The 12,741-nt window shown below is 44.8% G+C and overlaps 5 protein-coding genes across 5 annotated transcripts; 4 read left to right on the plus strand and 1 right to left on the minus strand.

Moving 5' to 3' along the window:
* Positions 1-262: 262 nt before the first annotated feature.
* On the plus strand, positions 263-1,773 carry KD926_009031 (pyridoxal phosphate-dependent aminotransferase; the record flags this gene model as incomplete). The annotated part of the gene is made up of 5 exons (XM_053101626.1): positions 263-470; positions 528-1,099; positions 1,151-1,233; positions 1,295-1,595; positions 1,645-1,773. 5 exons carry the CDS (start codon positions 263-265, stop codon positions 1,771-1,773), a joined length of 1,293 nt encoding a protein of 430 aa, XP_052954794.1.
* A 282-nt stretch (positions 1,774-2,055) lies between these two features.
* On the plus strand, positions 2,056-3,462 carry KD926_009032 (solid-state culture-specific protein-like protein; the record flags this gene model as incomplete). The annotated part of the gene is made up of 1 exon (XM_053101627.1): positions 2,056-3,462. The coding sequence occupies one exon, from the start codon at positions 2,056-2,058 to the stop codon at positions 3,460-3,462; it is 1,407 nt and encodes a 468-aa protein (XP_052954795.1).
* A 322-nt stretch (positions 3,463-3,784) lies between these two features.
* On the minus strand, positions 3,785-5,552 carry KD926_009033 (FAD-binding oxidoreductase; the record flags this gene model as incomplete). Its single annotated transcript, XM_053101628.1, has 6 exons — positions 3,785-4,102; positions 4,170-4,365; positions 4,421-4,449; positions 4,506-4,840; positions 4,898-5,011; positions 5,060-5,552. 6 exons carry the CDS (start codon positions 5,550-5,552, stop codon positions 3,785-3,787), a joined length of 1,485 nt encoding a protein of 494 aa, XP_052954796.1.
* Positions 5,553-9,139: 3,587 nt separating this feature from the next.
* KD926_009034 (hAT family dimerization domain-containing protein) lies at positions 9,140-10,090 on the plus strand (the record flags this gene model as incomplete). The annotated part of the gene is made up of 3 exons (XM_053101629.1): positions 9,140-9,317; positions 9,384-9,521; positions 9,573-10,090. The coding sequence occupies 3 exons, from the start codon at positions 9,140-9,142 to the stop codon at positions 10,088-10,090; spliced, it is 834 nt and encodes a 277-aa protein (XP_052954797.1).
* Positions 10,091-10,866: 776 nt separating this feature from the next.
* On the plus strand, positions 10,867-12,731 carry KD926_009035 (MFS transporter; the record flags this gene model as incomplete). The annotated part of the gene is made up of 4 exons (XM_053101630.1): positions 10,867-11,160; positions 11,220-11,406; positions 11,491-11,987; positions 12,039-12,731. 4 exons carry the CDS (start codon positions 10,867-10,869, stop codon positions 12,729-12,731), a joined length of 1,671 nt encoding a protein of 556 aa, XP_052954798.1.
* Between the last annotated feature and the right edge of the window lie 10 nt (positions 12,732-12,741).

The raw sequence follows: 12,741 nt of genomic DNA on the forward strand, positions 1-12,741 counted from the left end.
TGTTCACAAAGGTGAGTCTTCCGTGGCCCACACCGCTACTTGAGATCGATCGTCAGGCATATGACCTGTAAGTGTCCGCGGTGTCTGCGTGTGATCTAGGAGAATTCAATCCCTTTTACCGCCATTTCAATGCCGAATTCTGAAACCGTCATTGAGCGGTTTATAATATCTCGCTTTGGAATACAGAGACACCATATGTTTTTCATTTTGTTTCAACTTTTGTACCACTCTTCCGTGCGATATTCTTCGTTGAAAGTCGACAATGACGCGATCGTTCGGCCCATCCAAGCGCGCCTTAAAATACAGTGGCTATAGCGCCTTAACAGAAGTGAACGACATTGTAGATGATGACATCTATGACTCTGAGACCAATCCAAATGGCATTGTCAACCTCGGAACGACCATGAACCCCCTCATGTTGGACATGCTTACGGAGTTCACCGAGAGTTATAGAGTTGACCCCAAACTAGGTAGACTAAGCCCCCCTCCCCCCTAAGCAAGAAGTATACTCACCCATATATTCCCAGCAAACCATTACAATTTCTCTACCGGATCGCCCGAGCTACGAACGACGGTCGCAGATCTCATAAATAGACACTTTTCGCCCTCGAAACTGGTCGACCAACGGAATGTGATTTGCTCAAATGGCCTCAATGGCCTGATCAACTCCCTGATTTACACTCTTCTCGATGAAAATGAGACCGTACTCATGCCAACTCCAGCATATGGTATGTTAGCAGATGTTTCACAGAAACGAAATGAAGTGAAATGTGTCTTCGCCGATGTTGAGGATATCGATCAATTCAGCGCTTCTGCCATCGATGATCTATTGGCTACATTTTCATCCTCTATCGATGAAGCGCAGGCGCAGGGGAATCCGGTCAGAGTGATTATGATGTGCAATCCACATAACCCAGTCGGAAGATGCTACGATACGGATGTCATGAGAGCGATACTGCGATTTTGTCATCAGCGTGGATTGCATTTGGTCGTGGATGAGATCTATGCGCTATCGGCGTTCGGGGAATCATTCAAAAGCGCATTGAGCTTGGATGAGATGCCAACAGACAACGTGCATGTCTTGTACGGGATAAGCAAGGTATTTCGCATCAACTAAATGTGTTTGTTTCAAAATTAACGCGTAATTTAGGACTTTGGTTTCAACGGACTTCGAATGGGCTTCATGATTTCATACAACGAGCATGTTCTAACCACACTCAAGCGAGCCGTTGGGTAAGAACTTTGTACAATTTGTTGAAATTAAGAAAACCTTGAATGCTAAAACCTTCGACAGTCGCCTTACTCGCTTCTCCTATTTGTCTGAAAATTTCTTTATTTCATTCCTGTCGGACCATGCCTTCATTGACGACGTATACATCCCCACACTTCGTCAACGCTTGATCGCCACACGGACAAAGGCCATCAAATTTCTCACAGAGTACAAAATTCCGTATGTTCCATCAACTGCTGGTTTCTACTTATGGATTGATCTGAGTCGCTGGACGAACATGTTCAGCGAACGCGATTCAGAGTCGCCAGATATTCAATTGGCGCGGCATATGATTAAATATGGAGTGTTCATGCAGCCAAATAAAGTAAGTTCGATAAAGTGAACCTGCCAGAGAAATGTTCTAACAGGTCTAGGCATTCATATCAAAGGAGAAAAGTCGGTTTCGCATTGGATTTAGTCGTGATGAAGTGACTTTGAGGGAGGGTATAGAGCGGTTGCAGAGGGCACTGGGAGAGGTGGAAAGAAAGCAATTCAAGATGTGAAATAGATTATTTGACAGGGTGAAATGTGTAATAATAGAAGAGGAAGACCTAGGAGATATATCCCCAAGAGTATCAAGCAAACTTGACATTGGACCTGGAATTCTGACTGGTTAAATAATTAAGCAAGCAAGGAGGGCGCGTAAACTTAGATACACCAGACAGATCACAATTGGCCACGACATGAATGAGCGGTCAAGTACTCCGTACTCATCAATATTTTAAAATATCACAATTGCCAGATTTCCTAAGCACAATATCTTCTTTACTCGATCAGCTGCCACGATGAATCCTCAAGAATCTGTAGTCCTCGACTACACCCTCTGCGATCTCTACAACCTTGAAAATACGTCTAAGGAAGCCATTGTTCTCGTATATGCCTATGCACCACCAGTCGATATTCAGCCAACATCCTCAACGCCGGTTCTGACGAAATTTCCCATTCAGTCGCCTCTCTGTCCAATTTGCGATAGAGAAGAGCTCGCCAAACAGCTGTTCCACGGCACATCGCAGCGATTTGGCTTCTGCTCTGGTCCTATGCGCATCGCCATTTTTGATCTCGACCACAAACAATCATCTCCCGTGCAGCCTCACCACGTAGATACATACAATGTGTTCAATCAAATATCAGCACAGCAAAGACCACATCCACAATTCATCAAAAACCCAGCATCTCTGAATCTCGGCGCCAACTCTCGTCTTGCAATAACCGTACCCCTGGACTGGATTTCTCATCTTCCGCACGTCACAAATCCTGATGTTCACTATAATCTACTGTCAAAGCGTGGACTTGCGCTTTCGGGGCTCCCAACACCCAAAACAACTGTCATTGACACCCGCCTGACACCAAACCGCCCATTCACCGAATCGGAGATCCATGAAGAATTCAGGCGTATGACCCAACCAATCCGCGAAAATACACTGCCATTTATCCTGAAGGTACCACGCGTGGCAAGCATAGGCCAAGGAACATTCATTATCCGCACAGAAAGCGAACGAACAGCCGCAAACACCGTTTTCCAAGACACGGTCGGGAAGATGTTGCGAGATCTAACGCCGTCAAACGCACATCTAAATCCTTGCAACGTGATCATACAGGAGATGGTTGAGGGAGAAACAGTGGGCATCACATTTTTCGTTACGCAATTCGGCCGATCTATCTTCAACTGCTGTACTAGACAGGAAGTCGATGGGTCATATTGCTGGTCGGGAGGATTTGTCTCTTATAATGAGCAGCCCGCTTTAGAGGAGCGATACCGTGAGATAATCAACACCGTGGCGCGGCTTTTGCACGAACATGGCTATTTTGGGCCTGCTGGAATTGACGTCATGACAGACGATCAGGGGAAACAGCTTGTTGTTGATCTCAATGTTCGGATAACCGGGACGTATCATCTCGGGCCTCTGCGGGGACATTTCGCTCGAAGGGGCTTTGTGGAGGCTGCTGGACTGGCGAATCAGCGGATCAGGTGTACGCGAGAGGCCTTTGAGGAAGTATTTAGAAATGAACTAAGCGAAGGGAGCTTATTGGTTACAGCGTGGATTCACGCAGGAGAATGGAGCCTTGTTACCATGACTATTGCCGCAAAGGATATGCAACTTCTGAGAAAGTTAGTTCAGAAGGTGGCTGAGTACAAGGAGCGGTGTTTGTCAGGGGGCAATGAGATTGTATCGAGACTTTCTGTCCTGTAACATTCATATTCATTGAAGAAATAGACCCGATCTTGTTGGATTACCTGTCAAATTTATATACCACATAGGGGTTTGTTTTCTCGGCTGTCAATGGATAGGGGGGGGCATTTGAATGTACGTGCCAGTGTGGGAGCAGGGCCGAGTGTGAGTAACGAGCCCAACTCCTAGTCTGTTGTCATTGATAGCGAGGATGACGTACTTGAAGAGGTCATGATCCGCATTAATGCGGATATTAAATAAAATTAATCTGAAACCTAGAGTCAAGAAACGCTCAAAAAGGCTCCAAGGGAATTATATACAGCATGAAAATCAACAACAACACCTACCCCAACCTAAATCCACCACTCGTTCTCTTCTGGAAGAACATCTCCGGATCATAGATCTCCCTCACCCCCCTTGCATAATCCGTGAATTTCGATCTCCCCCAGTAATCCTGAGCGTAGTTTGCATCATTCATAAACATTGGTCTACGCGCGTCCGGAAGAACGCCCGCATCGATGTAGTCTGAAATAATATCGTCGAAACCATTAAACAGTCTCTTGTTCGCTGCATCAATTTTTTCATCACTCGCCGAGAATGAGTAGGAGAAGTCGAGTTCGATAACAATGTAATTAGTGTCGTCCGGGAAATCATAAAGATCCTATACGATTTTGTCAATTGGATTCCTGTCATTTGGTCGGGTTACGGTATAGTTCGGTGTGACTTACGCCGCCTCTTTCTTTAGCTTTGCTGGTGATTGCTCTAGGCATGGGCTGAAGGGCCAGCGAGCCGATTACACCAGGGACACCAATCACAGACTTGGTCACATTAAACCAGTGGTCGTAGTAAGTCTGCATTACCTCCGCGCCGACAGTTTTGTTAGGGACGGGGGTGGTTTCGGTGGCAATTGTGTAGCGTTGGCCTCTGTTTTGGTTTAGTTCGGATCATACCACAAAGGGAGGGAAATGGGAATAAATACTTCAGAATAAAGAAGTCGTTGTTTTTCAACTATTAGGTGTCGTTAGTTTTGACGGAGCTGGAAAAAGAAAGTATAGAAGACGAACCAGATCATAGTAGCTATCCCAAGTCTTGGTAGTGTCCGCGGGCTTCAAAGCCTTGAACTTATCGAAAACGCCCTGTGGAGGTTCAGGTCCGTCATAGAACAAGAACATGATCCACGTGTTCAGGAGAGCGGCATGCTCAGCCGTCACGATGACGGCCGCCTTGTCGTCGGGGTAGTTGTCAGTGAAATCGCGCACGGCCTCGAGCACCTCGGCCGTCTGAGAAGCTTTGAAGATGTAATTTCCACCCCAGACTTTGCCGATCGGGTGCGTTTCCAGGGTATACGAGGTGACTATACCGAAGTTGTTTCCGCCTCCTTTGAGGACGCCAAACAGGTCTAGACAGTTCCTTGGTTATTCGGTGTTTGTTGGTCGAGACAAAAGAAATTACATACCGGTATTCTCATCTGCGTTAGCATTGACAATAGTGCCATTAGCAAGCACGACCTCGAAGTTGACGACATTGTTGGCAGCCCAGCCGTATTGGGAACTGAGGAAGCTCAGTCCACCTGGTCTTTGTTAGATGTGTTGGTGGCACGGGGACAGGAAGCCCTAACCTCCGAGCATGTAACCTCCCACACCCACGCCGCCGAGACGACCACCAACCACTGCTCGGCCGGCGTCCACGTCGTCAAGTCCTTTCTGCGCTTCCTCCCATGACAGACCTGGTCCGATGATGGCAGTCTTATCATCAGGGTTATAAATCACCTGGTCGAGGTTCTTTGTGGAAACAAGCAGTCCGTCCTGGATACTGGCGAAGCCGTTGTTGGGCATGTGACCTCCAGATTTCACCGCGAATGAAGTATTGAAGTTATGCAGCTCCTTGACGATCTGGGACATCTCGAGGGTGCTCGACGGAGCAGCAATACATGTCGGTTTTAGGTCTCCACACGCCGTGGACCAGTAATCCTTCAAATCCTGGCTGTAGTCGATTGTAAGTCGCCTATCGATTGTTACTCCCTCGGCCTCGAGCTTAGAACAAATATCTGCCGTTGCAAGTGCTGCGAGGGATGCTGTGATGGCAGCCCGCCATATTGAAGTTCGGGTCATGATTGAGGAGGTGTCGAGGAGAGACCAATGCAAAGGATGTTGCTATGATAAAAATTTCATGACAGCCGTTCCTCTGGGTTGAGGATGCATACAATATTTATCTATGGTTCAGGAGGGCCCGACCAACCTTTGGGTCACCGCGCTCCTTTCCGGGTGTCCTCGGTCAAAGCCAATGCCAATCATTACCCAGGGAAGTCAATGCTGCGAAAAAATCACACTATCTGAACACGAAGACCTAAAAATAAGCCACATCACACCAAGAAAAAGCACCAACTGCGGGGACGTGAAGTCCCCTGAGTGCACGAGAAAACAAGAACACAAAAAGGAGAAGGAAGCTTGGATTTCGGTTATGCGGGCCTCGGGCAATGATTGCCCGTCCTAGATTTTAGGGTCGTCAGCTCGGAGGAATACATAACGTCTTCTCTCGTACCTGATCGGCATCCACTTTAAGGACCACTAACGGCTAGACACTACCATTATCAGAGCGGATCATCCGTGCCAAGATCAGCAAACACTCGCTTACAAGATAGCAACCCCAAAAACAGAGCCCTCTGCATTAGCCATTGGTTTCAATAGTCATCCCCACATGACACTTGCTGTCAGGAGGATTGCGATTTTCATCGCCGATCTCTTTCATCCAATATGGGATGTACATCCTGGTTCATCCATTCTCGATCATTTTTAATGCCGCGGTGACAGCTCCGCATCGGATATGTCAACACAATGGGCTCCTTGTCAGGCCACCCTCGTTCGGATGATTTCCATGTGTCTTGAACAACGCACTGGGGTAGATCGCAAACATTCCTGGTCAGAAGCAAGACCATAGCAAGGAAACCATCATGTCAATCCCCGCATATTTGCATATTTCAAGGAATCGGGTTGGTCAACTAACGGTTAGTCTATGCATGTTCGGAGCGAGTTGGTTAGCGCGCTAATATTACAATTCGTGTTGGTGGCTTGAAACATTGAAATAGCGTGACTGACTCTGCACGCGATCCCACAAGAAGTACAGGTACACATTCCTCTTTGATAGGTACATGTGCTCTTCAAGAGTGGGTATGACATACATATTTCCTAGTTGCCGTCCAGATTCTAATCAACAATACCGTTTAATTCAACTACACAAAGAAAAAAAGTATGAGTAAGGCTTTCTGTGCTTGAATTGTTTCTCTTAGAGGTCATCTCCAAGGTCCACCTGGCGGTTCTATCGGGTTCTGGCGGGCGTAGTAGCGCTTACGGTACTCCTAGGTCTGCACCGTGACAGTTCTATTGGGTTTTCATTGGGTTTTGTTGGTTTTTTTTTTTTTTTGGGTCGGACCCAGTTTAACCTAGTTAGTAAAGCCAATCAGAAGCCATTATAGTATATTTCTTTTGATCTACCTTCTTTAATGTTAGTCTTAGGTACTTTTGTCTGAATACCCTTTTCTGATCAATGCATGTACTCTTTCAGTCTTTCTATTCTCTTTCTTTCCTCTTACCTTATCAAGTTATCATACTTCTCCTTATTCAATATGTTTCAAAGCCAGCATTCTGACTTTCTACCCTCTCTTTATGTTAGGGACACAGGCAATCTTAATTATCTTACACCCTCACGGCATCTCACGACCCCAACAGGCAGCCAGTTTACCCTTGATGCTATTGAGCCTAGTGAGGCTGACATTCTTTGACCAAGTAATCCCCTTCCGATCCCTTCCTCTCTTATACGCGTTGGACCCGGTCGGAGACCGACGTATGTGCGATACGATAATATAGTACATGAGGAATGGGTGAAATGGTAGTTACAAACTGACTATAGAAGGAAAAGCAAGATGCTCTAGGATTCAAGTCGTAATGCAAGCATCTGGGAACACTTTGACCAGGTTGCACATAGCAAAGATGGTGCACCAAAGGTTATGTGTAAACGTTGTTTAAGAATCCTAGAGCATCCTCATTCCCCTACACCGAGTCAGAAGGGCTACCATAGTACATCAACTATGCAAAAGCATCTTAAAACAGCAGCCTATCTTAAAGCTCAGCAAGGAGGGAGAGAAAAAATCACACAATTTCTTAAGAAAGGTGTATGCTCTCAGGTCCTATTAATAATCAATGCTAATATAACGTATTTCACAAGCGAGTCGGCCACACAAAATGAATCGGCCACCTGTATTCCATTTAAACTACTACTTTTTTATACCTGAATATCTCCACAACCAAAAGTCTAAATAAGCTAAAATTGTATGTATATATTTAAAATACTTATTTAAGTAGTATATGTCGATATCAGTTAATTCTATTCACAATATATCTAGGTAAGATAAATTACGCTTGTATATTTTGTAATTTTGGATAATCTTATATTACAGAATAATTTTTGGTATATAGACTAGGAAAATAAATATATATAATATTTAGTAGATAATTCTGATATATTACTTTAGATTATATAATTATCTCTTTTGGTTGTGGAGATATTCGAGTATAAAAAAGTAGTGGTTTATTTGGAATACAGGTGGCCGATTCATTTTGTGTGGCCGACTCGCTTGTGAAATACGTTATCGGGATTAATAGGATGAAATACAGATCGAAGCTCCTTTCTCACAATCTATATGTAAGGAGCAGCTTCTACAGTTTCTTACTATGAACCAACTTCTATTCCAACTTATTGAACAACTGACATTCCATAATCTTTTCCGATTAGCTCGCTCTGCGCTATCACTTCCTTCTATACTTTCTGCTACCACAATACGTCGCCGTCTACATAATATAATTTAAGAACGACAGAAATCAATTCTCCGAACGCTTCCGGATGGCTCAAAAATATCAATCGCGCTAGACTGCTGGACTTCTCCATTCAATCAGGCATTTATGGCTATTACAGGCTATTTTGTTGATATAAACTGGGTATACCAAGAGGCTCTACTTGGATTTAAACCACTTCGTGGCTCTCATACTAGTTCAAATCTAAGTGGTGTACTTTTTGAAACACTACTTGAGCATGGTATTCAAGACCGGATATTCGGATTAACAACTGATAATGCAACAAATAACAAGACACTAGTAGATGCCATTCAACAAGCACTACCTACTAGCACAACATTTATCTGAATTCCATGTCTCGCCCATGTGATCCAGCTTTGTTTGAATCAGCTTCTTTTAAGGCTGTTCCTTAAAACGAAACTGCAGAAACAAAAAAGACCGATTCACAATCAAAAACAGTAAAGACAAATGCTCAACATCAGAAGCATGAGATCTCATATACCCTGAATAAGGTGCGTTTATGCTAGTCTCAGCGCCGTGAGAACTTTCTCTGTCTTCAAAAAGCAGAGCCAAAGCTGGTTCCTATTCAGGATGTGAAGACTCGATAGAATTCTACTTTTCTGATGCTTCGCTGGGCTAAAAGACTACGCAGCTTCTTTAAGCCCTTCTGTAAACAGTATAACTGTAAGGAGGTGTTCCTGAATGATAAAGAGTGGCGTCAAATTGATTATCTACTCTACATCACTCAGCCATTCTTTGACTATACAATAGAGCTTTCAAAGAAAAAGGAAGTCACAACTCATCTTGTCTTTAAGCTCTATAAGGCACTCTTTGAACATCTGGAACAGTCAATGAATCAGCTCAAAAGAAAGCGTGTCTTATGGAAGCAGCAGATGCTTGAATCTCTAAAGGCTTGCCGACAAAAGCTTGATGAGTACTACTCTCAAACTGACCGTATCCGAGGACATATCTATGCAATTGGTACAATGCTTGCGCCTGATAGCCGATTCCAATTCTTTCTCTCCGAAGGTTGGGACCCTCAGTGGCATAATACCTAACGGAAAGCATTCTAAGCTGCATTGATTCCATATCAAGAGCGCCTCTCAAGCGGTCAAGATTCCCAAAACCTTCAAGCACAAACCAAACCGAGTTCATGGCTGAATAAAATGCTAAATGGGAATAAGATATCAGAAAAGCCAGTTGGAGATGAGGTAACTCAGTATCTTGATAGCGGTATGTCTATTATATTATACTCTATTTACACTACTGATTCTCTCTTTCTAGATCTGGTTGATACCGAACCCCTTCAATTTTGGCGAGATAATCAATCACGTTTCCCTGCGATCGCATTACTTGCCCGAGATATTCTCTCTATCCCAGCAACTGGCGCTGGGGTTGAACGGCTCTTCAATACTGCTCGAAATGTATATCATTATCGGCGTAGTCGGTTGAAGTCCGAAACAGTTAAGGAAATTATGCTATTCCTCTGTGTAACAAGATTTGACCTAAAGGATACTGAGGCAAAGCAGCTTGAACAGTTGTTTACATTAGAGGAGATTGAACTAGTAAGGGAGCAGAATCATGAGAATTTGGAAGAGATTGAGATTGAGATTGAGATTGATATAATTAGTGATGAGGAGGAGGAGGAGGTAGAAGAAGTGTCTCCTGGTCTGATTAATATGGACAGTGAGCCACAACTACCAGAGACTACAACTCAGCTGCGGGTGTCTAGAAGAAAGCGTAAAAGCAGAGCAGATGATGATTTTGAGCAATATTGGATGAATATTATAAAATTTGAATAATTGTGTGACTTTTTTGTCATGTCTGGAGAAAGTGCGTAAATAAAATACTAAGTATTACAGTCGAAAATGCATTAATTATGCAGTCACAGGGACAGCGGCCTGTTTAGCCTGTTTGTTTGATTTTGGGAACCTAATAGGTTACCCATTGAGTTTTAGGTTATAGCTAAGAACCCAAAACCCATTTTAGGTTGGGTTGGGTTGGGTCCGGGTTGTACTGAGTCGTGCCGAAGTCTATCCGGGAGTATTGATATCACCAGTGGTATCCACAACTTCAACATTGGCGGGCAACGTGCCATCATACGTCCCCGAGTATATGGCTTCAATGGTACCATTGGCTACTAAAACTTAACCATTTCGGATAATCTTGAGGCTCTCACTCTCTTCATTAAAATCAATGACGGTTTGAACATCTTTGGGTTGCTCACTTGCTCGTCCCGCCACCTTGCGGCGCGAGATCCATTATTTTACACTTGAGAAAAATTCTAACAAGTTTCATTTCCCGTATTGTTTGTAAGCACAGCATCTCCACTAACTAGTGCTAGCTATCTGCTATTCCAATCTACTCGCTACCATCGTGAAGGGCCTGTTAATTAGACTGACTTAGTAGCTCTACGAGGCTTTCCCTAAATTAAATCCGAAGTCGGGATCCGGAACACTAATTGTGTTAACTAAACTCTAATTGTTTCGAACAAAGCTCAAAGCTACATCGCCTGCTGCTATAAGTACATGACTTACATGCAGTATACTTGAGAAAAGCATGAAACCTCCCTCTTGACATGGAGATCATTCGTGACACTACATTCGGCAAGGTAATCCGGCTCCTCAGTGGAGGGAAATGGCTACCCTATCCCGAAGAAGTTTGCCCTTCAGCCTGGTCCCTCTATGTCCAACACTCCCAGGAGAAAGGCAACCCTGACGTAATCTCGGATATTTCGGATTCCTACACCTTATACACTGTTTTGTCTCAGGTCACTCAAACCCGTTCTGACGGGCGCCGGGAGAGCATCTTGAAATTTGGCGATGAGTTCAAAACAATTAGCTGGAGAGAGTCAGGAGACAGAGACAAGGAGGTTTGTTTGAATCGCGGGGAGGGATACATCATTCGGGCGCCACACTAACAACGATATAGAACCCTCAGGCCTGGACAACCAGCAAGAAGATTTTCGTTAGCGTACAGATTTGGGTCCTCACTTTTGCTATCTACATTGGTTCTGCGATCTATACGCCTGGCATTCCCGGTGTCAGCGAGCAGTTCCACGTCAGTACTGTAGCTTCCACACTCGGATTGACCCTCTTCGTGTTTGGGTACGGACTTGGTAAGTGCGCCCTCCAACATGGTGTATTTCACCCTTTACTACGATTTAATTGACATGTTACTAAACTACAACCCTTGTTATTAGGGCCCATGCTTTGGTCTCCTCTGGGGGAGCTTCCTGTCGTAGGAAGAACACCCGTCTATATTAGTACATTAACGGTTTTTGTGTTCTTTAACTTTGGTGTTATTTACGCTAAAAACTTTGGCATGTTTCTCGCCTTCCGTTTTCTGACTGGATTCTTTGGCTCCCCTGTTCTTGCTACGGGTGCGGCATCCATGGGCGATATCTGGGACCCTCTCGTGCGTGATTATATGATTGGTATATGGGGCTGTTTTGCGGTTTCAGCTCCTGTTCTGGGTCCTGTTATCGGGGGCTTCGCTAGCTCTGCCATGGGATGGACCTGGACAATATGGCCCTTACTCTGGATGTCAGGAGCGGTCCTTGTGTTCTGCGTAATCTTCCTTCCAGAGACGTTTGCTCCTAACATCTTATATCGCCGGGCACGGAGATTGCGAAAAGTGACCGGTAACCAGAATCTCTACTGTGAAGCTGAAATTGAACTTTCAAACATGAGTACAACGGTTAGTGAAATTCCCATGGCCCTCTCATCACTATTTCTAATTGTGGCACAGAGCGTCATCTTTGAGGCATTGATCCGACCCTTTCAGCTGTGCTTTCTCGAGCCTATTGTCTTTTTAATGAACCTCTATATTGCCCTAATATATGGCATTCTATATATCTGGTTCGAGGCATTCCCAATCATTTTTGAGGAGCTGCGAGGATTTAATCCCGGAGAAAATGGCCTGGCTTTTCTAGGTTGTCTCGTCGGTGCTTGCTGCGTCGCAGTACCTGGATATTTCTACTGGAAATACACCCGGCAATCCAAGTATATCGACAGTGAAGGGAATCTATCCCCCGAAAAACAATTACCTCCAGCCTGTTTCGGCGCGATGTGCCTTCCAGTCTCCCTATTCTGGTTTGGCTGGACCGGCAATTTTGCCTCGATCCACTGGATCTCTCCAATTCTCGCGTCGCTCCTCTTTACAGTAGGGGCTGTTCTTATCTTCAACTCAATCTTCTGCTATCAGGCACACGCCTATCCCCGATATGCTGCCTCCGTGCTGGCGGGTAATGATTTTCTTCGCTCATCATTCGGCGCCGGCTTTCCTTTGTTCGCCACCGCAATGTTCCATAATCTAGGAATAGGATGGGCTTGCACGTTACTTGCTTGCTTGTGTGTTCTGTTCGTGCCGTATCCGTTTTTGCTTTATGCTCGGGGGCGAAGGCTTCGGTTGGCAAGTAAGTTTGCTCGTCATGACATCTGATGAGACGCAG

This window comes from Aspergillus affinis (assembly GCF_023601865.1).
Source record: "Aspergillus affinis strain CMG 70 chromosome Unknown NODE_62_length_193083_cov_87_906428, whole genome shotgun sequence".
Taxonomy (NCBI): Eukaryota; Fungi; Ascomycota; class Eurotiomycetes; order Eurotiales; family Aspergillaceae; genus Aspergillus; species Aspergillus affinis.